The following is a 27,334-nucleotide window of genomic DNA, read 5'->3' as shown; positions in this document are numbered from 1 at the left end:
GGACACGGCTCACCGAGGGTGAGGACGACAACATGGCGGCCTCCTTGCGTCTGGGTCGTCAAGGAATTTTATTCGGCCTCAGATTGTCAAATTTTAACAAATGTTTGTGGACCACACACCCATGGCAGGAGCAAGTCAGACACTTCTTTCAGTCACCATGGTACCTCGGTGAGTGCTGACTGTCTAATAGAATAATAGTTGTCGTCCTTTTCTATACTGACATTTGCTATCATCATTTTCTATTTTGGTTAATCGTGTAATTCGGTCACCTCACGGCGATTTTGCATAACATGATAGATAATACCAGTGTTGTTAAATGGAAATGGATATACATTGTCACCAAACAGCAGCGTGAGGTTGTTTGTGCTGGGTTCAAGTTCAAGTGTCTTAGCTTCAATAGTAGACTGTAGGTGACTTGAGCCACTAGCTAGCTGGAAGAAAAGCCTCTGAAATTGCTCACACAGTCAGAGAGCCTTATCAGTCCAGGCTGTAGCAAGTGCTATTTAGCAATGCATGGATCTCCTCTGTCAGTCTGGTAGCCTAAGATGTGATCCCCCTTGTGGTTTCTCACACTTGATACAGTGGGTGCAACGGTTACCCATAGTTTCAACTGTAAAATCTATGGACGGGTGACACATAAAAGGAAAAAACAACAAAAAGTGTTTTTGTAAGGTTTTGGGCTACTATGTGCTCCTTAATATTAATTCTTCAAGTTTCTTAACTCTACTGGAGGGATGAACATCATTATTCCAAAAGATATGTCCTCATTTGGTGTTTTGATGATTTGGTGATGGAGAGTGCTAACATTTCGGTCCAGAATCTCCCATAAGTGTTAAATTGGGTTGAGATCTGGTAACTGCGAAGGCCACAGCATATGATCACATCATTTTCATACTCATCAAATCATTCAGTGACCCCTTGTGCCTTGTAAATGGGGGCATTGGCATCCTGAAAGAGACCACTCGCACCAGGACAGAAATGTTTCATCATAGGCTAAAGGTGGACACTCAAAACAATTTTGTACTGATTTGCAGTGACCCTTCCCTCAAGCAATTATGTCTATAGTGTTGTCTTGGTCTACACTGTATGCACTCGACCACTTGAGGAGAATATGGCGAAGGATGATTCAGGCTAATCACTTTTTTTTCCTCATCACTGTAGACCCCTGCCTATGGATGTTGCACCACTGAACTCTTAAACATGCATTCATGTTTGTAATGAGGGGTTTATACACTGTAAGCCTAGTATAATGTTCCTGTCTATGCTTCTATGTCCTTGTGACTGAACTGGGAAATGAGAGCAGTTAAAAAGAGTCCAGCACTCATTAATTCCATTATTTAAACCTGTGCTTTTCTTACCATGACATATCAAAATGTCTTCCATGAAAAAAGGCTGACTGGATCCAGTGGTCAGACTACTATAATAGACCCTTCTTGGGCAGACATTTTGACCTTTCAAATCTGGAACAGCACATTAATAATATTAATAATGACTGAATTCCATTTAGGTGAGCCAGTTTCAGGGCTCTGATATTGTGCATGCTGGCTCACTGACATTGCTTACTGGAATGGAGCCATTGTTGGTTCTATTTTTTGATGAGCCAAAATGTCTGCTGTGAAAAAAAGTCTGACAGCAGAAAATTTCAGCACACTATCTGTATAGATCCATAAGTAATGTTTGTTTAACAGTTGACATGTTCAACAGTTATTGGCATTCTTCATTTTCAGATAATGATAAAAAATGTAAAAATGAAGTAACAAAAACAACATATAGGAACTATAGGAATATACTGGCTGCCTTTATCTACTCAGTTTTTTGTGATATTGCCAAATATCCAGCAGATGGCAGCATCACACAACATGGCCAGAGACCACATACCTTTTTATGGAAAGTTGGATTTATTGGCAGGAGGCAAAGACAGCAAACCCCTACAACCCCTGACATACTTTACTTTGCTCACTTACTCAATTTTATTTTTTGAGTGAATTTTTTAAAACTTTAATTGATGTCACATAGCTGATTGATTAAAGAAGTATAAGTTGTATTTGTATGTATTGGTCCCAGTACATTTAGTAATTGAGAAAGACTTCTGGGTTCACACTACCACATGCCAGGATTTTTGATTCTTGATTTATGGTACTGGATTTACAACAATTTGCACTGTAAAACGGAGAGACATATAAAGATAGCTTAAAATTGCTTTTGATCTCACATTTCTTCCAGTGATTTCATTTAGATTTTCTATGATGAATATTTGAGAAATGTCTGCCTGTACATCTCTTAGACATTTAATTTTTCAGTCTACCTATGGTATCTATATCTCTATTTCTTTCTATAAATCATACATTTTATGTCTGTGCAGGGTACTGAGCATTTCATGTTTCATGTCTGAGCAATTACCCAGACTGTGTTTCATCTGCAGTATTGCAGGCTAGTTGTAGTAAAGCAGTGATGCCACCGTAGCTTGGATATGTGCTTTCCTCTGGCAGCCTGAAGATCCAGTGTCCAACACAGTGCTGTGAGCCAGTTGAACTCTGGCCTTATGAGCAGCTGGTGACACTGGGGGTCTTTGATGGTAGGTCGAATCCCTGTGAGAATACGACTGCCTCTGCAGCCTCTTGTGCCGTGTCAGCCAGAATCACAATTACATAAGTGACCTGCCAGCATTCTTCTGTCATAGTGGCAGTGTCTCTTCCTGCCGAGCTGAACATGTTGAACCCCCTGAGGCCAAATTCCAGCCAAACATTACTTCTTCTGGGCATGTCACCTGATTTACTTTGACATTCACATAGCTGAGTTGAAGTTGAAAGACCTAACTGTCGGAAGGTTCTGAATATGATTGTTGTGGAAATATTTTTTGCTTTACTTTTAAGTATGATGACTGTTGACATTGCTACTGCTACCTCAGTGTAAATTATGTTATTTTCATTTTATCCTCTAGGTGTCAGTGCACTCAAAGTGCAAATGCCTGCTCTCTCCCCCACCATGGAGGAGGGAAACATAGTCAAATGGCTGAAGAAGGAAGGTAAAAGAAACAGATGACATAATACTTTCTTTGCAAGCTCTCACTACCACACTGTTCTGCTTGACTTCTTTTAACTAAGCTGCTAAAACTTCTGTGTGTTATAATTTGTTATCCAAAAAATTACATTTTCTTCTACATGTAATTCCCTTCTCGTTGATGTTACTACATTTGTAATGTTCCCTCCCAGTTAAAACATATGCAATTCTAACAGTAACAAGCACTGCGCCTGCGTTCATTACATCAAAAAGCTGAATGTTTCTTTTTTCGCAAAATGATGGACCCACGGCCACACTTATCATTTACTCTGTGACATCATTCTGCTCTGTAAGGCAGAAGCTTGAGCAGTGGAGCACCTGAGGGCCTCTGGTGGCTAATTGGCTCAAGGAAGCACAGCAGTCACTATTCATCACTGCTTAGCAACTCTGCTCAGCCATGCGCCGTAGCCACACTCTCATTTATCAGGAGGCAGCACACTGAATTCTGATTGGCTCCTCTGCTGTGTTGCCATGTGCTTCTGTGACTCGGGTGAGATATGTACATGTGTGTGTAAGTGAGAAAAGGAAAAGAAGGAAAAATACATTCTCAGTGACAAGCAAAACACATCCAGGATGCTACTTTCTGTCCCCAAACTCATTATATGATTATAAGAGAGCTTCCAAAAAGCCCTTATTTTGTATGGTTGTGATATGATCAACTGTTTTACATGGAATCTTGTGTGAAGAAGTGTTTTTTGTAGCGTAGAAGACTTACAATGTCTTTTTGCAAGCATAGCAATGTTACTATATGATTACAACACAGCTGGCCAATAAGTGCTGTAAATGTCATGAGTAAATGATTTGTTAACACGGTCATACATTTGCTTGTAACATTATTGTAAATTGGCATCACAGCAGCACCAGAATGAATTACTGTTAATGTCAATCTGCATATAAACAAACTAACACTGTCCATAGAAAGTAAATCTATTGTAGATCACATATACATTTGAACTAAGGTTATAAACAACCCAAAAACTTTAAGCCGTTGCTTTCAAGGGCCTGAGAAAAGTGTAAGACATGGGTGAAGCTGTCATCATACACACGTCTGCACCACGCAACTTGTTTACATGTATTCAATGCAAACCAATGTTATACTGTGCATGAATTATGATCAATTACCACATGTACATTAACTCTCTTTAATTGACTTAAATCAGAGGGCAGAACAGTAATCTGAGTGTCTTTTTTGTTGTTTTTCCCACTGCCTTTCTGGTTGAGCAGAGGTGAAAAGGCTCAGGGTCGCCTGTTTAATCTTTAATATTGCACATCACACCTAACCCCTGGGGTCATATGGTGTTAAAGCCTCATACAAATCCAATCTTGACTCTACTACTGCTTGCTCTCAGGGGCTTCCAACGTCAATACTGCCTCTGCTCTTTCAACCTTCCCCTCACCCACCCCCATCTACTCTTCCCTTGACTCACCCATTTTCCTTCCCATACATCTCGCATTCTTAAATACAGCCTACAAACGCTTTTTCAATTTAGGGATTAATATGAGATTTTATGAGATACTTTTTGCCTTTGTCATGGCACTGCCCTTGATTTTCCATCTCTTTGTTGTATTCCCAGATGCACCCCTCTTACAGCTTTTTCTGCTAGATGATAGAAATGTGACCAGATGTCAGATCTGGATAACCCTTGACCTTTTTCCCATATACCCTTACCTCCGTGTCACATCTTAACACATGGACATATGCCACAAGAGGTTTCAATCATACTGTGCGTTGCCTTGACTATCTGTTACCAGAACACGTTTTAACTTCAACATTAAACTAGTGATTCTAGCAAGCGTTTCCTGTACAAATAAGCTGCACCACTGACAACAGCCATTTTTCTTTTGCTCCTCTTTTTTTCCATGGACACAATAAGGTCCATTTGTTTCTGTATTATGCTGTCGGAAACCCATTTGAGCTGTTGCACAAACAAGTGTAGCTCAGAATGGCTATCTGAGCGTGGAAGAACTGAAGCAGTGGCTTCTAATTGCCATCCTCTTTCACCGCTAAGCAGATGCTAATATATTCCAGCTCTCTCATGTAGTAGACCAGTGGGAATCTACTGGGACTTTAAGGATAGGCAAAGATCTCGCCTTCTATCAGACAGACACACTGCATTTCAGTATCTTTCATTCTTTCCCATGAAACATTGATTAGGCTCATGTCAGCCAAAGCCCGAGCAGATATTTCCCGCATAACCTTTTCGTCCCTTCAATGGAGCTCTTTCATTTTTATGGCAACTAATTTGTTCTCTGTGTGTGAAAAGCCCCAGTGAAAGAGCGGTTGTTTTCAACATGCTGCTGATAATTGTGCTTCATGCATTTCCAATCACAGCTGAAATAAAACATTTGCACTTAAAACCTCCTTTCATAATGCAGTAATTTTCAAATTTGTTTGGTTAATCAGTGCTTAGAATGCCAAATAAACGTTTATGTCATATTTCAAGTTCGTGGATGTGTTTCTTTAACCCCTCAGGTGAGGCAGTGGCAGCAGGTGATGCCCTATGTGAGATTGAGACTGACAAGGCTGTTGTTACCATGGAGTCTAATGATGATGGCGTTTTGGCCAAGATTTTGGTGAGTATGCAGACACACACATAAACATCCTCTGCAGGAAAGGATTATATATGGCAATGCATTTGCAGGTACAGTCATATTTAAGCTTTGACTATGGCTTTGGTGCATTACCTATGAAAGTGGGGGGTTGGGGGTGTATTTAAATCCTGTGTATTTAAGTATGTTTCAGCACCAGGATTTTAAATTGTACTTTTAGACAATATTAGTCTTTAGTTTTCAATTCTTCTCTTATTATACCTTCAAACTATGTAAAGTCAGCAATTTGCAGTAGCTATGGTGATGTTTTTAAATTCAGTTTATATTCACATAGATTATAGTCCTGTTAATATCTGAGTATTGCAGGGTTCCTTAATTGCCTATACTAATTGGCTATCCTTGTTAAATCTGTTTTCCCTATACAGTGACAGCAAAGCTTTGACAGGGTTTCTTCAGTGACAAATAATTCTCTCCTTCCACCCCCCTATTGTGCTGTTCGTTGTTTGAATTTTTAATCAGCTGCCAAAGACAGAGCGATCAGTTGTCTTTCATCAGTACTCCAGCACACATCCGTTCCCTTGAACAGAAAGATGAAGATGTTTTCACATCTTTCGCTTTTTGACTGATCTGTGAGAGATATTAATACAATATGTAAAATGAGAGGAGACAGAGGTTATTTAAATAAGATGAAAGTTTATTTTCCCTATTTTAAAAACTGAAGAATGATGGTGAGGTGTTGCTCTGTTTGTTCCCATGTGGGCACAACAAGCCAAAGCCTTGCTCCATGTCACAGAATGTCTTATCTAATAAAATGACATGTTCCTTGGCCGTGTAATTTTGGACATGCTCGTGTTCTGGTGAAGCCTGAGTGGAGCAGGGTTTAATTAGGCGATGCCTGTTTGTGCAACCTTCACAAAAAAACAAATACACAGCCAGTCTGCACCAGCAGATTCACATAACAAATGCCCACCCAGATTGTCCATGAAGAATATGCAGTCCTTTAATATGCACTGTCACACACTTAGAAGTGGTTAAATTAATGAATTAATAATCAGAGGGATGAGTGTCAATTATAAACCATATGCTTATATTTCTGCCTTTCACTACACTTGCTTCCATTCTTCCACATTCCCTCACTCCATCCTTGTCTTAGCTGCAGTGGGGATGAGGTAGTTTCCATAGCAACCACCCAAGAACTGGGGGTAAGGGCTTTAGCACTGAAGCTGGCAGAGAAAGATGGTCTGCATTAGATAAGCCCCATAGCTCTTTCTCTCTCTGTCTTTGATAGAGCGTATATGTGTTGTTAATAAGAAAAACAGCAGCTTGTGGCAACATTTTAGAGATTTCTACACTCCCCTACATGGCATGGGCAATGTGGCATTCACTCTGTCCGGGTCAGACTACATTAACCCTTGATGGTGTAATTGTGGCTCCAAGCACCCAGTAGGTTACTAATTTAAAGGCTGCTGTAATTACCTGCCTGTGGCCAAATGCCTGGACAGGCTGCAGTAGATGTGGAACTTCCTGTGCTCCACAGGGGTTATTTATGGGGGTCAAGTACCTCTATGGCCCTCTACCAATTTCCAACCATGGCTCTTGGGGGTGAGAGAATGGGAGAGAGCTCCTGCTCATATTGGGACATAGGGGCTGGGGGTAGGAACACCAGCACCATGAGCACAGATTACTGTATCTCATCATACTCTTACTACGTTGCTCTACCCTGACCTGAGGGCTTCAAGCTGAAAATCTGCCTTGGGTACAATCAATCATAGCCTGTAGGAAATGACACATGTTTGCAAATGCGTGGATGCACATTGCTCCTCTGTGTTCAGATCTTTTCAAAGATGAATGATACTGAGCATGAAATGGAGAATGTCGGTTTAAAAATGGATTAATAGGTAGATGAATCTGGATGAATTGGTGATTGATGTAATGAATAACATGGCGGTTAGGACTGATGGGTAGATAGTTTGTAAGACTGCTAAATTGATGAAGATATCCAACACATTCGGTGACACTAACCTGTCAGTTTCCCATTTATCATTCCCTTTCCTTCCACTCTTCATCTCCACACACGGTCATCCAGGAGATCAATTTAAACACCAGCAGCTATGTGTCCTCTAAATCAATAGTTAGTATAAATCACTCTCTGACCTTCTGAGGTCAAAATAAAAGAAAGGCCTGTGTCTTTTGTCAAAACAGGAGTACATAACCTGTGGGCTGTTGGCAAAAAGACTTATTTGAATAAGTTTATAATTCATGTTTTTCTTCAAGAAAGATCTGCTGGGGAAACGTGGGGAGGTGGCACATAACGGTTATGGTGTCTTTCCTTCTCCTTGACAGTTTAAACTCACAGTGTTAAGGTTAGACAGCTAAACAAATATGAGAGATTGATTCTGCATATCTGGTGTGAATTGTCCTTGTGTTTTACATTACATTGGACTGGTCATGTTGTTACTAAGACTTAGGATGATGTTGCTGCAGTCCTCTTTGTGCAATATCTGTCATGCTCTATTAATCAGAGAAAACCACATCTCACTCCCTAAAACAAGATCTCTCTCCTTTTTCTTGTGCATGCTGAGGCTAAATCTACCAAACCTTCCACTGTGCACTGTGAAGTTAAAAGAAATGTTGATAACCGTTGAGGTTAAGCTTATTGTAACCGAGCTGTTTCGACACTCAGTGGGCTTGTATGGGTGTATGATAACAGTTTGGTGATAAGTAGGTTAAACCTCATAAATGGTCTCATCTGTCTTTGTAATATTGTTAGCCTGGCTGATGGGCTCTGAGGAGGTCCCTTAAGAGCCCTTTCAGAGATAAGTTTGACTTTTCCCAGTGAGAATGTTGCCATTGAAATGCCTAACGACTGGATGAGACTTGCAGGCTATCTTTCTTTACGGTCATGAGCCCATTTACATCGGGCAGCAGAGAAAAGGTGGCTGTGAGGACATGGCATGAAGTTCAGAAGTGGCCATTCATTCTACACCCATGTAGAATGCATAATGCACAAATTTGCGTTTTGTAAATTGTGAAGAAGGTACAATTTACTTCCTTTCAACTTTCTGTAAGTTTTGCATTGTCCAAGTTTACACAACAGTGTACCTGTCCAAACACAAGTACAGAAAGATGGTGCAGATTAAATATTTCTTCTAATTTGACATGCTCACAGTAAAGATGGGAATTTACTACTAGCTTTTTCTCTGACAGCAGCACCTCTTTGGGCAGGACCTTGCCAAACACAGTGGATATCTGAACCAATGCAAACGTTGATGTTTGAGCATCATCTACACTTCCCATATGTTTCACAGTGTTCAATAACCATTTGATGGCAGTGTTGAGCCCCACACCACTACAGTGTACTAAGCATGTGTTTATGCAACTACCCACCATGCCTAGCGTATACAGAGCATATGATTTTACCGTGAGAATTCACCCATCCACCCAAGTAGCATGGTAGCAGCTGTGTGTGGTTGTGTGTGTGGTTGTGTGTGTGTATGAGTATGTATAAGAGTACTTTTAAAGTGGTGAGCCATGAAACCACTCTCGGTCTCTCGTTTATGTTTAAAATGTGGCATATATTTTGTTTTTAACTACTGTATATGTCACATAAGCACTTCACATTGCATAGAATACTAATAATAGTGTATATTAGGTATCCCTTCATTTGGGCGATTGGTCTCTTTAGGGGTATGGCTGTCTAACAATTTATCACATCACCACACTTACTGTAGGAAATGTGTTGCGTTGCTAGTCTCTACCGTGTGTATCCCTGTGGGACTGAAGAGAAGGATTTTCTGTGGAAATGTACAGAAGTCCGGATTTCCCTGAGTAGCCCTTAGGCTTTACCCTCATCCATCACCTCCCACTGGCCAAGAGAGGTGCTGTAGAGACATTAAACATGAAGAACGAGGCCTAAGACAGGCTGAACACACAAATGTGCACACAAGCACAAAAAGAAAAAAAAACACATATGACCGAGAAATTATCCTTAGGGGAAACGATAATCAAAAATACACAGGATAGTGATGGACTTGAGTCACACATGAGACCCGTTGTTGAAGATATCTGTCAAGTTTTGTCAGTATGTTGTTGTTGTTGTGTTGTGTGTTGTTATATTGTACCAGTAGATTAGAATAGCTTTGTTCTTACCATCACCATTCAATTTGTTAATACAAGTGCAACACAGAAATTATTTCACGGTAAATTCCGATGTAGTCAAGGGAGTATTATCCTCAGATGCCTATCAAAAATGTATTTATTAATTAAATCAGCTGTAGGTAAATATTAAAGGTTAGTGCCTCAGTGCAACAGCACAGCATTGCTACTTACTGTCTAAATCTCCAAGTTGATGTTTATCTCTATAACCTTGCTGCGGGACAGTTAGGTCTACATTGAACTAAAGCAGCACAGAATTAGCATGGGAGTGCATGTCTTTCTACCAGTGAGCACAGCTGTTCATATATTCTGCTGTCCTTTCCAGTTTGATGAATATGATTATTAGGGTGCTTCCAATGTTTTTGCAAGCCTGTTAGAAGGAGGGGGTGACAGTGGAGTATGTTGACAACTGTGGATTTACTAATAGTGCTCTCACTTTGCACCATTTTATTGTGAAATGATATCAAATTTTTTCATTTGTTTTTTTATTAAGAATTGCAGGTTATCAACTCTTGGCCGATCAGTGGTGTAGGTGGATGATTAAATGAAAGAGCACAGCTACAGTTAGGTGTCTTTTTGCCATTTTCGGAGGGCCTTCCTTTACTTCCTCTTCTTCTCTCCTTGTATTGAGCTGCATCTTTAAGAGACAGCTCATTAAGTGGATACCTTTTTGAAAAGAGACGAAGTGCAGTAGCCCAGCACTGTGTATTGTGCCTTTCATTTACACTGATCAATATTGACTGAGGACACCTTGCACAGCTTGGGGAAAGTGGGGAAAGCAGTGGATTTGGAGTACTCTTTAACAAGATAGTGAATCAATGGTTGACAGCTTTGAACAGCTTGAAAACACATCTATTGCCCTCCAAGAACCTATTCCAGCACAGTCAGGTTCTTTGTCACGTTAACAGCAGAAGAAAATGGGAGTGATGGAAATTGATGTGAACAAGAAGGCAATGTCATTTTTCAAGAGGTTCTCTAATAACGGCTGTCAAGAGGTTTATCTGTTCAATGACCACCTGATTAACTTCAGTATCACTTTCCCTTCATTTATTCTTTTATTCAAAATTATGCACTAGTAGACCTTCACCTTTATTAAAATAATCTCAGTTGCACTTGAAGTGGCTGAACCTGTTCTGCTAATATTCCCCCCATACTGTATAAGTAGCTCTCTCACCCTATTTTCAGATGGAGGAGGGCAGCCGCAATGTGCGGCTGGGCACTCTCATTGCCCTCATGGTGGAGGAAGGGCAGGACTGGAAGCAGGTTGAGATCCCCCCTCCAGATGCTGCAGCTCCATCTGCAGCTCCACCTGCTACACATGCAGCCGCTGCCCCAGTTGTGCCCCCCGCTGCTCCCTCTCCACCTCCTCTACCGAAACCAGCCACTTCAGGACCGTGAGTGGTGCCTTCTATCTTTTTAACTGTTCCAATTCATACCCCTCTACTATTAATCAACTGGCAGCAAATTGCTAATACCTCTAGAGTGAATAGAGGTCTATGCACACACCACTGTGGTCATAATGGAGGGTCACAGCTCCTGGGCAGCAGTGGATGTGAACGTCAAAGTTTAAAATGTAGCGATATCAACATAATTTAGATTTATATGCTGTTTAGGCTTTAAATAAGCTTGATTTTGTTCATATGTCAGCTTCTTGTTGAATTACCCACACTATGAGTCAGCTCTTTGTCATAGTGCTGTTAAAACAACTGATAGCGCAGTGTTAGCATTAGCATTAGGTTATGCTAGTTCATTTTAAACATAGTTCTTAAATCACCCATCTGTGTTGTTTAAAATAGCCTTTAACCAGATTCAGTAGCTTAAAAATACATGAAGAATGAGTTGAAAATCATCCCTCTTTTTTCAGTGGACAGCTGTGGTGATTTATGGTCTTTGTGTCCACTACCATCTAACTTGCTGAATAAGGTTATCTTTCTCTGCTCTCATTTCAAAATATGTGAGATCCTACCTGACCCCTGTTTACACAATAAATACTGCTGTGGAAAGCAAAGGAGCTGCCACAGAACAAACAGGGCCTATTTGTTATGCAAACTTTTCTGAGCCAGTCCACATATTCAGATTTGCACCTTGGCTGCATCATTTTGACAGGGGTGAAAGATGAAAGGTGAATGTGTTGTGCTGCAAGCATGATTATTAGGAAAAGGATGCAGAAATGGGCCATATTAAGGTAGTCCATCTCAATACCACTGATGGACAGTTTTGCACTAACTTTGTTCACTCCAGACTGGGAAAGAAACAACATGGATAGATTGTCATGTGCTGTATACAAGTATGTAGATTTGATTTGAGTAAGAATTGATATAATGATATAAACACAGCTTTAACTTTGGCAGTACATTGACAGTTCATTGGTATGTTTATAAATACATGGTTATCTACTGTTATTTCTAAAAGGGATTTGACTTTTTTTTAATAATTAACACCAGGATGAAAGTTAAGTCTTTAAAACAAAAGCATAAAACTTGAAATGGGACTATTGTATAATTGTGTCATACTCTCTCTCCTGTTCAGCTTACGTCTGAGTCCAGCAGCAAGACACATCCTGGACACCCATGGTGTGGATCCAAAACTGGCAACACCCACTGGACCAAGGGGACTTATCACTAAGGAGTGAGTATTAATGAATGGGTTCGCTTTAAGTCACAGAACATGCAAGTTGTGCTTTTCCCTAATGCAACAACATATGATGTATAATCTCTGAGTTTCCACCAGGTTATTCCAAGCCCAGCGACCTCTGAACCTAAGCATTCTGGAATTTAGTGCGGAAACCTTAAATATAATGGTTGGAAAGTTCATCACCAACATCTTTTGTTTAAAGTGCTTCATACAATGCAGCTTTAAAAATATAATGATAAGCCATGCAGATCAATTCAGCAGGTCAAAGAAGAATTCATTTCAAGAAGAAAATTTAAAAATGAAGAAATTAGTTTTACATTTAGCCAACACTTTGTCATTTGCTCAAACTGGAAGCGATGTGTCAGCAGTAGGTGCTTGTTCTCCACTTTAATAGGCCCATCAGATTGGACGGGTCCCCTTGTGGCCATCATAGTATCTCTGAAGGAAAGAGATGTCAGGCAGAGCAAGGCAGGTCATGGCCACAGTGTAGGCAGTGTGAATGAAAATGAAAATCTGGGAGAGACTAGATGAGTGAAAAAGTGCGATGAAGAGGTGGATAAGATTTAAGGTGCTTTAATCCTGTTAAGTGGTGAATTCAGACTAAAGAAAGCTGTGAACACACACACACACACACACACACACACACACACACACACACACACACAGAGCTCTAATGCTACCTGCTGTCAGTGGGGACTTGATTGAATGCTCTCGTTACCCACCTAACACCCTGCTGGGGAATCTCATTAAGAACTTCTGTCGCCATAGCAACCTATTCTCCAGGACCCACTGGTGACCATAGAAAAGCAGACCATACGTTTTCGGTGATGTGTGTCAGTAAAAGAGAAATACATTTGAAGCTTAATAAACCAAACACTGTAAAGAGTGATAGCTCATAGAAATTCAGTGAAGCCTTTCCTCTTAATGCATACCTTGTAAATGTAGCAAAAATGGTCCATTTAAAGCTGGATTTATCGTGTAACCACAATAATTTATATGTTGTAAAACACCGGTCTTATTTGTCCTAATAACAAAGTGTGTCAAGATGAGAGAGCATCTCATATACCCCCTTTTTAGGTAATGTAGAATAGAGTAGAGTATTTTTCTCAGAAGTCTGCTACCAGGTTTGTACCCTTTCTGCCTACAGAAAATTACAATTCAAAACGTATGATACAAACTTTACTAACTAGCAAAAAGGGAACACTGTTGAGAAAAAGCAATTCCTTTGGTATAAAGCTGTAATTAAGTAGCTGTAGTTAATCAACACAAGCATGCTCTTTGCTGCACGAGTGTCAACATGATTTCTAGGTTTTGAAGTTTAGATTGTACTAATGCCGTTTAATTATATCCCAATGATTTGCTTTGACATGACTCCTCAGTTGCCTCTCCTTTAACCATGTGTTGAGACTTGCATGAATGGTTTGCCTATTCACTTATTGACAATTTAGCTGGCTAATTAGCTCAGTATGTCTTTAAACAGGAGGGCTGATGCTGAAAGAAGACAGAAGAAGGTTCAGCAGGAGATGAGAGCAAAGAGGTTTAAGCAAAAACAATGTGCCTCTTTGCTAAGAGGCCTTCCTGAATTGAATGGTGGGCTGTTATAAACAGTTTGCTTGCCAAGCCACAGAAAAAAAATCTGTAAAGTCTCACTTTTAAGGCACTACAGCACCTAGACTGGAATGGTGTATTTTTTCTGTTTTTTACATGTCTTCTTTGTTTGGAGAGAAAGTGCAATTCAGATTTTGAAAACATAGTTTCAGGAATAGCTGAACACAAATGTAATATGTGGAAGATGCCGAGTACGATTACCAAAATGAATCATCATTTAAAACGTTTCACAAAAGCTCTGTAGATGACAAGTCTGGGGTTGTAGGCTAAAAGTCACAAACTGTGTCATTCTCATGGATGCACTGATCATCGATAAGTGTGTAACATCTGCTTGCTTGAGCCTGAAAATTCATTCTCCAAAGTTTTGGCTTCATGGCATCAGTTTAGCCAGTGACAAGTTTGGTAAAGCAGCCAAAGGCAGAACCGAGAGGATTTGTCTGGAAGTGGTCTGTTTAGCATAACTTTAGGAGAAAATTACATATTTAGTACACATCTGGTAACCAGTTGATGCCAAAATTGTAAAATTGGTTTGCTCTAGCCTTTTCCTTCTTGCCAGTGTCTTTGGGAAGCTTAGATGAAAATGGCTGAACCTAGGTATACAGCATGGGCTATAGCTTAGGTATGTTGTGAGACTGAACGGTTCTGTTCTTGTCGGAAACAAAATCTCCTTGTGCAAATAGTTTCACATCGGCTTAGCCCCTTCAAGGGAGAGCAGAATAGACCTGAATTCGCTTCCTTTGTCCTTTGGCACATCAGATAAGACTGAAACCAGGGAAAGGTACCCCTCCCATTCCACCCTAGTGAGGCCCCTCTGTAGTGGGCATGAATAACAGAGGTCATGCAACCCAGAGATGAGATCATAGCATGTTACATAATCCACAGCAGGGTTTAAAAACACACTGAGTACAAAGACACACTTTTGTATCACTGCATTTTCTCCTCTTATCTTTAATTATTGTCGTCATTCATCATTTCGTAAACGTCATGAATAGCCATGTTAGCTAAGAGGCAAGGCTAACAAAGTAATGGGCAAGGTTTTCAATGATTTTTACCTGACCATAGGCCATACCAGTCTTTGTATTTTCCTATAGGCAGAATGACTGTATGACTGCATCCTGTGTAAATGTGGGGGAAACACTAAGTTATATTTAGAGGATGATTCTTGGATTTGTTGGATTTTTAATTACTGATAAGTAGAAATATACATTTATCATAAGCCTTCTGATTTCACAGATTAAGCAAGTAGCCCATTTAAACTATCAGCTCCTTCCTTTATGTACTAATTACAAGCTGCTGTTTTGGTTGTGCCAGTCAGTTTAAGATATATTCAGAATTTAAACATCAATTTATCGACTTCTAAGCAACAAATCTAAAATAAATACATGTTCTTTGGCACTCACATAATTCTTACATCTCTATGTATTTCACTTTTTGCTTCCTGCAGCACAGCAGTAAAGTACTGTGAATGCAAAACTCATGAAAAAGGGTTAACTAGCAATGGGGGCTGACCCAAAAGAGCAGAGACATGTTTGACCTTGACCAACACAGGAATTCATTAATAACAAAAGCTTTGTTTGTTCCCTGACTCTCTGTCATATACAACTCCAGACCTGCACATTAGCTGAAGCTCAAAACTTGACATTATTCAGAAAACACAAAGACCCAACCTGAGACCATAGATACAGAATGTTCTACAATACTGACTTACACGTAAGGCTGTTTTTTAAAAACATGTCAACGTTAGTTGTAATGTCATATTCTCCCTGTCTCATCACAACATTGGTACTACATTTACTATATAAGTCTTCCGTTGCATCAAAACCATTTCTCATTGTTGTAACACTTGGCTGCAGAGCTGCCACTGTTTGTGCCAACCTCTTCAAAAGAAGGTGGTTATTTTTTTCTTTATTTTGTTTGTTGTATTTTTACTTTATGTGTGTGTGTGATTGTGTTTGTGATTGCATGTGTGTGTGTGATTGTGTTTTTTTTTATGTGGACAAAAAGCAGACTGCACATCAGTGGAGTAGTTTCATCACTGTAACACCCTTTCTCCAATTGTAGCCTGTCTTAGGAGACAGTAGAAGACAAAGTTTATTCATGTGTGTCTGTGTACATTTGGTGCTCATTTGTGTGTGTGTGTGTGTGTGTGTGTGTGTGTGTGTGTGTGTGTGTGTGTGTGTGTGTGTGTGTGTGTGTGTGTGTGTGTGTGTGTGTGTGTGTGTGTGTGTGTGTGTGTGTGTGTGTGTGTGTGTGTGTGTGTGTGTGTGTGTGTGTGTGTGTGAGAGAGACAGCACTGCCTCAGCCCCTTTTTAATATTCCAGTCACCCTCTTTCAGTCTTTCGGAGGCTCCTTTGCCTTGGCTGTCAGCAGTCAGTACATGGTGGGTGTGAAAAGCACATGCCATCCAGCTACTCAAAAGGTATCTAAGGTGTCATCGTCAAGTGGCACTGTAGGCTGCTATTGACTTGACTGCCTCTTATTTCATAACAGAAACATTGTTTGAATTTGTATACTGGATCTTCTTATACATTCTCACAGTTTTTGAAATTAAAATACTAAGCATTCTGGGTCTCTTTTCATTTCTCTTTACTTTTTTTTTACTGACATGTAATGTTTAATTTCATATGAATCATTTTTTTTTTTTATTTCCTCCCTTCCTTTTTTTTCAAATTCAAATCAAGTCATATTCAATCTCTATGTTGCAATGTCTTTTTATCTATTATGTGGTGGTCTTTAAATTTGTCAGCAGTCTGTCAGGTTAGGGGGATTTCCAAACTGCCTCAGTTCCTCTTCAAAGAAATATCTGTATGAAATGAGAGAAAAGGAGGAACTAGTGTGATGGAGGAAATAAAAAAAGATGCCGTTCAGAGAGGAAGAGTGAGAAAATAGCTGAGGGGCCCAGACGGTTCCCGGCTGCATGGTGAGGTCAGAGGCAGCTGGTCCAGACAAAAGACTGGATGCATGTAGGGAGGTGGACCCCAGTGCATTGCACTGGAAGCAAAGAGCTTCAAGCTGGCACACGTGATACCTGCCCCTCCCACTGCTTTTGCTGCTAAGAACAAAATTAATGGCTGAAAAAAAATGCAGGGCTCTACTGTTGATGATACATACATACAACCTTATGAAACAGCAGAGACATGCAGCTTTACATAAGGTGTCTTCACCAAAAAGTCTGTGTTACTTCATTTTTGGAAAGAGATGCTGTATGAAATGTAGGGATTTCCATGGCTTCCCATACCAGGGGAAAGTATAATTAAGCCAAGGTTTTGAATAAGCTTGTCCCTTGCTGCAGCTGTCACCTGATCCTTCCTGGCCTGATGCGGTTTGTTTGTGACATGCAAATGATTCTCATGACACCCATCCACCGGAGGACAACCGAAAGTTACCCATCTCTCTACAAGCCTGGCACAAAACTAGACAAAAATGGCAGAGAGCTAGATAGTAGCTCGCAGAGTGGGAGTATATGGGTTAATAATGTATCATTGTACATCATTAACTATGCTAGTGTTGTTTTGTACTTTATAATTTAATTTATAGTTGTCACTGCTCATGCAAAAGAAAATAGTTTTGAATTAATTTTTCACAGTAAAAATTAGGCCGCCATGAATAAATGACACGATGAAAAGCATAGGTTGTAATATCATGAGTTCATCTCCTCAGCAGTGGCATACTGGGAATCAGCCAGTATACATGTGAAATTCAACGACAATAAACCCAAATGAAATCGACACGAAAACATGATTGCAGCCTGCAGAATATTTCGGAGGAGGCTGAGAAGCATTTCTTCCCATGTAAAACTTGGTGATCAAACATGTGTTAACATAATGAATATTTCATCCTATCCAGATCAAAATTTTGAGAAAGTTTGCATTTATTTTTGCGTTTCTGGACAGTCTCTTTACAGAATAATATATTTTTATAATAATATTAAATTATTATATAGATTTGATTGTATAAAATGTCAAAGTTACTATATAAAATGAGGCTCCATATAATTTTTTGGTTTTTACTTATTACTTATTATTTTGTTTGTTTAACAGAGATGCATTGAATCTCTTGAAGACATCTCCTGCCCTCAAAGCAACACCAGCCATGGCTGCTCCACCTGCCCCGAGTCCTGTTCCCACCCTGGCAGCTACCCCTCCACCCCCAGGCAGCAGACCCAACATACCTCCTCTCTCTGTACCAGGGAAGCCAGGAGCACCAGTGAGCACTCCTTACATGATCTCTTTCCCTCTCAAACAAACACACATACACACCATAGTGTCTGTTTTGTGGTACCGGATGGCCAACAACAACCCATTTTCCAAATTTTGGCTTGTGTCAGGGCCCTAAAGGGACTGATGACTGATCATCTTGAGTTTTACACACCTGTTATTGGCATCTTTACTCCTGTGCTCTTGTCTCTGTATGTATTTGTATTAGTAATTAACTTCTGATAGCTCAGTTTCTTTTGGTATATTTGGTATGTGGAACACAACAAGCACCGTAATCAGCAAACAAGTTTTTATCTTGGTTTCCAGATTCCGGTCTTTTTGACAGCCCTTTCTTTAGTTTAGTTTAGTTTTCTGCACCATATTCATTTAGGCTTCATGGGCATGTCTGCTGTAAATTCAGACCCACTGATATAAAGGACAGGGTTTATAAATGAGGGCACAGTTTCTTTTTTCATAAACTCATTGTAGCAAGCTTATCAATAACATTGTCAGCCCTATGTATTTTTGAGTGACTTATAGCAGGCGAGATCTGTCTATAACTCTTTTTCTTGTCCCTAATTTTTCCCTGTTCTCTCTCTCAAAATGTCCTCTGCTTCTCATTCAATTATTTACGTCTCCTTCCCTCCACCTGTCCTCCTCAGGGCACTTTCACAGAGATCCCAGCCTCAAATGTCCGCCGTGTGATTGCTCAAAGACTAACGCAATCGAAGACCACCATCCCCCATGCGTATGCCTCTGTTGACTGTGACATGGCTGCCGTCATGCAGCTCCGCAGTGACTTGGCCAAAGGTAAAAACACAAGACTTTTGAGCGAGTGTTGACGCATTGTCACTATTCTTTACATGCGTTAGTGACATTTCCATCAGTCAATGTCTGACAGTAACATTTGGAAGGAAACTTTTCCATGAAGATGTGGATTTCAGGGTTTTCACATGACTTTTCATTTGACAAAGACAACAGTCATTGAAAGAACCTGTGGTACATGTCCTCTCAGTCAGGGTAGTTATGTTCTTCAGATCTGTTCTTTCTTCACACCATGCATCACAACATAAGGCTGATCATATGTTCGTAAGACACCCACAATGTCTTAGCACAGAGCCGTAATCTATAATTTCAGGGTGGCTGTCTCTGCTATCTTGAAATGTCTCTCTTCAGTTTAGAAAGTAAATTATATCAACAAACAAGTTCACTAACCAAAACTGGTAGGAATGGAAGCCGTTTTCATTCACAACAGTGAGGTTTCATTCATGTAGTTGTTTCTTTGTGTTTACAGAAGAGTAAAGTATTTTACCAAAGTTAATTATTTCTCTCTGGTTCAAAGTGTTTCAGATGGATCTTTAGAGTCTTGCCTCTGTGGCTTTTTCTGTGATAAATTACAGTATTCATGATAAATAAGAGACTCTATAGAAAGGAAATGTTTGAGGGCTATGTGTATGCTAGAGAAAAAAAGCTCCGTCCATCCATACATTATTAATAAGGCAGGTAATGTATGGATAGTGTGAGCCTGGTAGAGCTTGATTAATAAATAAAATACTAGCAGGACCTAGCTGTGTGTTCCCCATGTTTTTGCAAGCAGCTCTTTCACTTTCCTCAGCTTCACATCCTCCTATGGCAAATGGTATTGAGTAAACCACTACTTCCTGTGCAACGCCTACCAGGATGTGTGTTTTTAAGATGAAGGTGTGTCACAATAGTCACCCTTCAACATTTCGCCATATTCAGCAAAGAGAATATTTATCCTTAATAGCCGCTTTTCATGGATTCCTTAAAATCTAACCTGTGCTTACTTTGGGCCATTTTCATGTTGATATAGCAAGAGTGCTTGGTCAGTTTCCTATTTTTAAACACTTAGTTCAACACACTATCACATATTTGGGTTTATTTAGCTTAAATTTGCCTAACTGTCAAACAAACGGTAAATCTCTCTGGGTCATGTCTTTTTGATGGAGGAAACAGGACGGCCATTCCAGACCTATTAGCGAGGTTGTGTGTGTATGAGGGATTATCTCTCCGGTTGTTTTTGTGGACTCTCATTGTTCAGGAGCAGTGCGATTTCACGGTTAGCTCGTTAATCATCCCGCTCACAGCATTCATAACTGTCTGGTACAGCACTAATGGACACTAGTAAAAGTTGGCTGCGTTGCCAGGCTGAACCTGCCTGGTCTGCTGGTGTAAAACTCAGAGAGGGAAGGGGAGCAAATGCTCAAGACTGAGTCAAATAGAGAGGGACTGATTCTGATCAGCTGGAGTACAGGTCAACACAATATTGGTCAGTTTCCACCTGAGGGAGTGTGTAGTATCATTCATTTACTGAATGTGTGTTTACTGAAGTGTGTGTGTGTGTGTGTAGTTGAGACCTACACAGCACTATGCTAATATTTTCCATTTAGGACTTGCCCCTAAACAAGCTGCTATGTGCAGTATCACACATCACAGATCTTGTACAGAATACGTGCACTGACTTTGACCCTTCCTTGACAGTACCTACCAGACCAGCGTTTATTAGCTTTCCATGGTAACAAGAAGAAATCCCTGGTGTTGATTCTCATTTGAGCTTGAATCAAGCTCACATACTGTGTCTTCTTTGTCTTTTCAGAACAGATCAAAGTGTCTGTTAATGATTTCATTATCAAGGCAGCTGCTGTTGCACTGAAAGTAAGTATTGTTAAGAATCTTTTTTTTTTTCCTTTTTTTTTTTTGCTGTCATTTTCATGCCAAGCTTTGTGTTTATTCATCATTACTCTGTATATTTATAATATCCTATTCAACTCACTACATGCCGTCAAGCATCTGATCTTTTATGTCTTTCATAGCTTAACACTGTAACACACAGAGTTCATACTGTAAATGATTTCCAAGTTACCATCGGTCACTGTTCTCCCTGTTGCTAAGGTATTGGTGGTGGTGGTGAATCAATAGCCTTGCCCTTATAAGATGAAACTAAATATAGACGCAAACTCTTAGTTAATTTTGTTCTTGTAATGGAAAATATGAGTCAATTCTTTAACCCTCCACCTCCCTGAGCAGTTTAAGAAAACACAAATTGAGAGAAAGAAATCTCAAAAATGCATGTTTACATTTACATTTTTTTAAGGGAATGCTGTAAAGAAAGCTGCTGCTGTTTGATTTGAGGAATGCATGGGGGAAATGCAGGTTAAAAATAGATGCAGCCCTGTGGTAATTTAGTTATTTCAGCAGGGAATTTCTCAGCAGCATCTGATAAGAACAGCACTGCCTATCAACCTACATAATTTTAATCACTTGTCATGGAATATTATATCTGCTTCAGTGAATATGTGTCAACCTTAAACATTTACATGTACTGGACACCATGGGTGCTCGGCATTGCACCATAGAGACTGTAGGAAGACATGTAGGCACACTGCCACATGAAGCAGCAACTGAGTCTGTTACAGTAAATGTTAGGAATGTGGAACAAAAATGTGTACAATTCCCAGTTAATGTGAGTGTAAAATGTACCACAAGATAGTCCAGACACCATGTTTTACTGTACAATGTCCCGCATGACCAGAATACCTCTTTGGCTTTTTCTCTAAACTGAAATTTGTGATTCACTTATGTAACACTGTAACATCAGAAAATTGCTGAATTTCTCCTGAGTTGACCTACGTACATCAGAAAGTGGCATCTGAGGCCAATTTTGTGTCGCCTTTTTAACAAAGTGGTGTGCAGTGGCACGTGTTGCGCTGTGTTCATAACCCAAGAATTATTTTTCCCTCAAGGAAAATAAAAATCTGGGCTGACCTCTGACTTTTATCTTAGGAGATGCCAGAAGTAAATGTGACCTGGTCTGGTGATGGACCCCGTGCTCTTGATTCAGTCCACATTTCAATTGCTGTGGCGACCGACAAAGGCCTCATTACGCCCATCATCAAGGATGCTGCAAACAAAGGAGTCCAGGAGATCTCAGCAAATGCTAAGGTAAAATTTATAAACCATTCTGTTACAAGATGTTATTAAGTAGCCTTGTGAGAGTTGCCTCCTGAAGCTGTCTTGCAACAGAACTTTCCTCATGTTTCTTTGCTGTTGGTAGATCATAACTTCAAGCTGTGGGGGTGTTCAGTGTACCACCTCAGGAGAGGGAGTTGAGACTTGACTGTTCCTAGCTGTATTAGAAAATAAACTCTATTGGCATCTGTAGAGTTGTGCTCATCTAGGCCCCCTGGCTACAACTTTATTGCATTTTTTACTGTTATCCATCAGATTGTGAAGAGGGGAAATAGTCTTTTCAAATCAACTGGATAGATCTCATTAGACTTGGCATAGTTTGATTTTTGGGTTGTTTGGTTGCAGGTCTCAGCTGTCACTGGTCACAGGTGAAGTACAAAGCAACAATGGTCAGCTCTTTCTCCTGCTCACAGTCAGCAGCTGGGGACACACATTTATTCACAAACACACAAATATGCTTTCAAAATCTGATTTGCATGTACACACTTGATGATTCGAGTTTCACTCTCTTTCTCGCCAAAGAGACACGCCGATCAAATAGATGAACTTCTGCAGATATCAGGGTAAACAACGTCATATTTCTCACCAGCAGTGACTAGGTCTAATATTCCCCAAATGTTCAGCATCCATATTTATGCATATTATGTCTCTGTGAAGATATGACTTTCATTCATCAACTGTCAGCAACCAAGCATGGAAGGCTCTTCACTGTTTCCATGAAACAGTGTTGTCAAACTGGAAGACTGCTTTTTATCCTCATGACGCAACGTTGCCTGAATAGTGTTCACATCACATTTCAGTGTCTGCTGTAGTAATAGTAGCAGCGATAGTAGCAGTAGTAGCTACAGTGGTAATCGTGCTGACAGTGGCTGAAGTCTTTGTAGTAGTGACAATACCAATTTCAACTTGGCAGGGGTGAGAATATGTGTGGTAGTTTTTGGGCAATGCACACAGTGAGAGTTGTTGCTGGTTGGGTTGAGGAAGTGAGTGAGCGAGTGGGTGTGTAATTACGTTTTAGACATACTATTACTCAATTATTCTGCAATTGTGTAAATCCATGCAATCAGATTTTGCAGTAGATGCAAATTGCTTCAGTCTGCGAGGTTCTGTCTGTCTGTCTGGACAAGTATCTTAGCACATTAATGCTATACTGTAATGTAAGTGTTAGCAAAACAAGCTGTGAATGTGGTGCTTCAGAGTTGATGGAAATGATGTGTTGCCTCAACATGTATGTAAGGATTAGTAATGTTAGTTCGTACATTTGCAACACATTATAACAACACAAAAAGTGATGATTATAGAGTGTGAGCGATCAATAATAATATCTAATAATTTCATTTCATTTTTAAATATATCTTTACTTTATTTCTGTCTCCACCTTTTCCCTCTCTCTTCGCTACGGCTAACCTTGTATTACTGTGTCCAATATTTGATGGAATTGCTATAATAAGTCCTCTTTGATTAAAAAAAAATAGTCGTTCTGTTCTTAATATCTATTGCCATCTATCTATTGCCATGATTTGATCATTTGAACATTTATTTTGATTCAAGTCAGATAATGTAATGTCTGTTGGTACTTACAGGTCAAATTAATGTATGAAATGTTACATTGCCAGTGCACACACATAACAGCTGCTTTAAGGCATGGGGACTAAAACTAAAGACGTTTCAATCCTCTTAGGCTTTCAAAATGCACTTTGCCACCCACTACTATTCAGTTCAGTTATGCTGCTGCCTTGAGCTCAGTCTACATTTGCAAGTCCTTATTGGTCTCAAATTAAAATCAACATGTGGTTTGAATGAAGCATGGAGAGGTCGCTGCTGGCTATTGATGATGGAGCGGAACATAAGACTGTTTTTGTTGGAGCTCTTATTTCAAATGTGCCCACCATATCCCACTGTGTGTCAAAGATCCTGTGACTCATTCTCAACGTTCTGTGTTGGTTGCGTCCCTGTGTTAACCTTTAAGTAAATTTCCATTTTAATAACGTTCATGCTGAAAAGAGACATGGTGGCCATACAGCAGTTTTCAACTTAACTGAGAGCAATAGCTTGGAAAAAGATGAGTTTACTGATGCATTTTCAGCAAAGTCTGTAGTATAATGCAGTGCCTTTATTTTCATCAAATTCAAAGTCTAATACTTAATCTGTGATATGACTGTTTATGCTTCTAGACTCACAGGAATCACTCTTAGTGAAAGTAAAGTGGATCATGTGTATGCACACCGAAACAATACCTCAGTACCGTTCTCATCCGACAGATATCTTGTGTTTTCTCTAAGGGTGTCACTCTCATTCATGTCCTTATGAAACATGGATTCACAGAACCTGGCTGCAGCAATGTGTTAGTTTTCCTTGTCAGGTTCCTCATATGCCATCTGGGTGTTGTCAGTTCTCTATCTTCATGTAAGCATTGCACAGTCTGATAGTTTCCATTTATCTCAGTGATGGCTATTGGACATGTAATCATTCTTGAACATGATATTTGAAAATTGACCTGTGAAGCTTTTCATCAATATAAATTTGTGACTGAAAGGCTGTCATCACTTTTGATGAATTGCTGTGGATAAGAAGTTTGTATAAAATACAGGTTTGTTGTGGGTTGTTGAATAATTAAGATAGACAATATAAACCTTATAAAACATCATGGCATAATTTGAATATTTAGTGATGTCTAGCTTTACTTGGTAAATATATCCATTTGGCCTTTTCAGCTTTTTAGCTATGCTAGCAGCATGGCTCAAGGAATGGTGTTGTTAGGTGGTCTGTTGTGTGGTTGGTTGACCACTTGGTCCAGATTTAAATATCACAACAGTTATTGAATGGATTGCCATGAAATATTGAACAGATATCCATTGTCCCCAGACAACAAATTCTAATGAAGTTAGTGTTCCCTCAGCTTTTCCCGTAGAGCCACCAGCAGGTCAAAGTTTTTGCTTGTCCTGTGAAATATTTGAACATAAATCTGATGGATAGGCACAAAAGCTTGTACAAACATGGTACAGAGCAGATAAATCCTAAAATGGTACTTCCTCGATAAGCTTCAGAGTGTGGTATTTAACAGCATTTAGCCAGTACTAAGTGCACTTATGCCTTTTTTCACATGGACAAATCAGGAGCACTGTGATATATTGCTTGAGTGATGAGTAATGTTTCTTTCATAGGCATTGGCCCAGAAGGCTCGAGATGGGAAACTTCTACCTGAGGAGTACCAAGGAGGCTCATTCAGGTAAACCCAAGACACACATCATCTCTCGGGCAAAGAAGAGGCATATGGAAAGTGATGACATTATCAAACTTAATGTTTTTCTCCAGTCTGTCTTCTATCGTGCAACTCTCTAATTTTCTCAGTTCAATAAACAGATTTTTTTTTTTTATGTGTGGGAACAAAGGCCCTTTTGTCTTTAACACCTAATTCAATCTCACAATTTCCTTTCCGGCTCAGAGATAAGATAGACATCATAAATTTTCACTATTATGGCTTAAATCCGGTTTCACAAAGAGTCAGTATATTATGCAGATTCGACATTTCATGTGCTCCTGAACTGAATGTGGTCTTGGGCGACAAGGACCATTAGTTACTGTGCCATCAATTGCAGAAAAGTGGAAGGGAGGCTTTTCAGCTCATTAGAATTAATGGTGTCATTGAGACATAAATGGGGTTTCTGTGTCAGGCAGGAGCGATGAATTCCTATAGAGATGCAGTCCTTTTTTGTCCCCCTAAGGATATGTGTGTATGCCATCCCTCTATTCGTTTTTCCATTCCCCTTGAGCTAGAATTCTCATTACGGCAAACTGCCCTCGGGTCAGTCTTACTCACCATACACAGCATTTAGGGAGAGATTTGGAGGCTGGTGCTGCTGTATTCGTCTTTACTGATCACTATTTCATAACATAAGATGTTCACAGCCAATTATATTTATACACTTAATTCACCCTCTAATTTTTTATTCACTCACTCTGAGTGGAAATGTTCTTTTTTGCATCAAGGCGCTGGTTTTAGAGCCACCATTAGGTCCATTTAGTTCATTTTTATGCATTTTCTCCCCCACTGAGCTTGACTAATGATGTAATATGTGTACTGTCTCTTCTTTCTTCCCATTACATTCCTTCCTCCCACCCTCCTACATTTCTCTCTGTGACAGTATATCTAACCTGGGGATGTTCGGTATCAGTGGCTTCAGCGCTGTGATCAACCCTCCCCAGGCATGTATCCTCGCTGTCGGGACCTCCAGGGCTGAGCTGCGACTGTGTGAGGATGCCCAGAGCCTGCGCACCCAGCAGCTGATGACAGTTACACTGTCCAGTGACGGACGGCTAGTGGATGACGAATTAGCCTCACGGTTTCTTGATAAATTCCGCTCCAACCTAGAACAACCGCAACGCATGGCCCTAGCCTGAAAAACAAAAAGATAGCGGTGTGAAAGAGATTGGAAAGACATAGGTAAGAAACGCCTGCATGACAAAGCCTGTCTCTTGCTTTTACAAGCGGAGAGCTCCTCAAAAATTGATTCCCATTCATGCTTGGATTAAGGCTTACAAAGTAGTCTTGTACATAGTGTAAACTTGAGTTTGAGGCTTGCTTCTGACAGATAAATACCAGGCTTTGTGATGGAGGAGTTAAAGTGGGCTTCTGGTAGTGGTACAGGATTCTAGCAGTGGTGCCAAATATTACCAAGACAGAAGTGGCATAGCAGGGTGCATCCCACACACTGCAATAGAGATGGTTGTTCTATCACACCAGTGTTGTCTATATATATATAAAGTGGTTATTCCAATTCATGTTCTATTTTCAGTACCAGTGCATCTATTATGTGTCATTATTACAACACACACAATAGTACACGGGACTGTAAAAGCCCTACTGTAAATTTGTCAGAGATATTTATTACTGAACATCATTGGCAATGCAGTTTCCAATAAGATTAAACCCACATACCATACATTTCCTATTGTTATGAAATTAAACAGAACTCAAGAATTTAATTAATTGTACATGTTAATATGTTTTAACTTATTTGAAACAGATGCTGTGACATCCCTGAAAACTAAACTTTCAAGTGTACGTGTAAACAGAATAAATACAATCATTTAGGTTTCGGTGTCTTTAGATGCCAATAAAACACACTGTTCAACCTTCA

At 39.9% G+C, this 27,334-nt stretch overlaps 1 protein-coding gene across 1 annotated transcript; it reads left to right on the top strand.

Moving 5' to 3' along the window:
- Positions 1–27,334, top strand: pdhx (pyruvate dehydrogenase complex component X). The gene is made up of 11 exons (XM_056388101.1): positions 1–168; positions 2,942–3,025; positions 5,534–5,634; positions 10,951–11,159; positions 12,295–12,393; positions 18,048–18,213; positions 18,866–19,013; positions 20,821–20,879; positions 22,008–22,166; positions 25,358–25,422; positions 26,339–27,334. The coding sequence occupies exons 1-11, from the start codon at positions 33–35 to the stop codon at positions 26,592–26,594; spliced, it is 1,482 nt and encodes a 493-aa protein (XP_056244076.1). The 5' UTR covers positions 1–32; the 3' UTR covers positions 26,595–27,334.

The sequence above is a fragment of the Seriola aureovittata genome, chromosome 10 (genome assembly GCF_021018895.1).
Source record: "Seriola aureovittata isolate HTS-2021-v1 ecotype China chromosome 10, ASM2101889v1, whole genome shotgun sequence".
Lineage (NCBI taxonomy): Eukaryota > Metazoa > Chordata > Actinopteri > Carangiformes > Carangidae > Seriola > Seriola aureovittata.
This window is presented reverse-complemented; position numbering and strand designations above follow the sequence as displayed.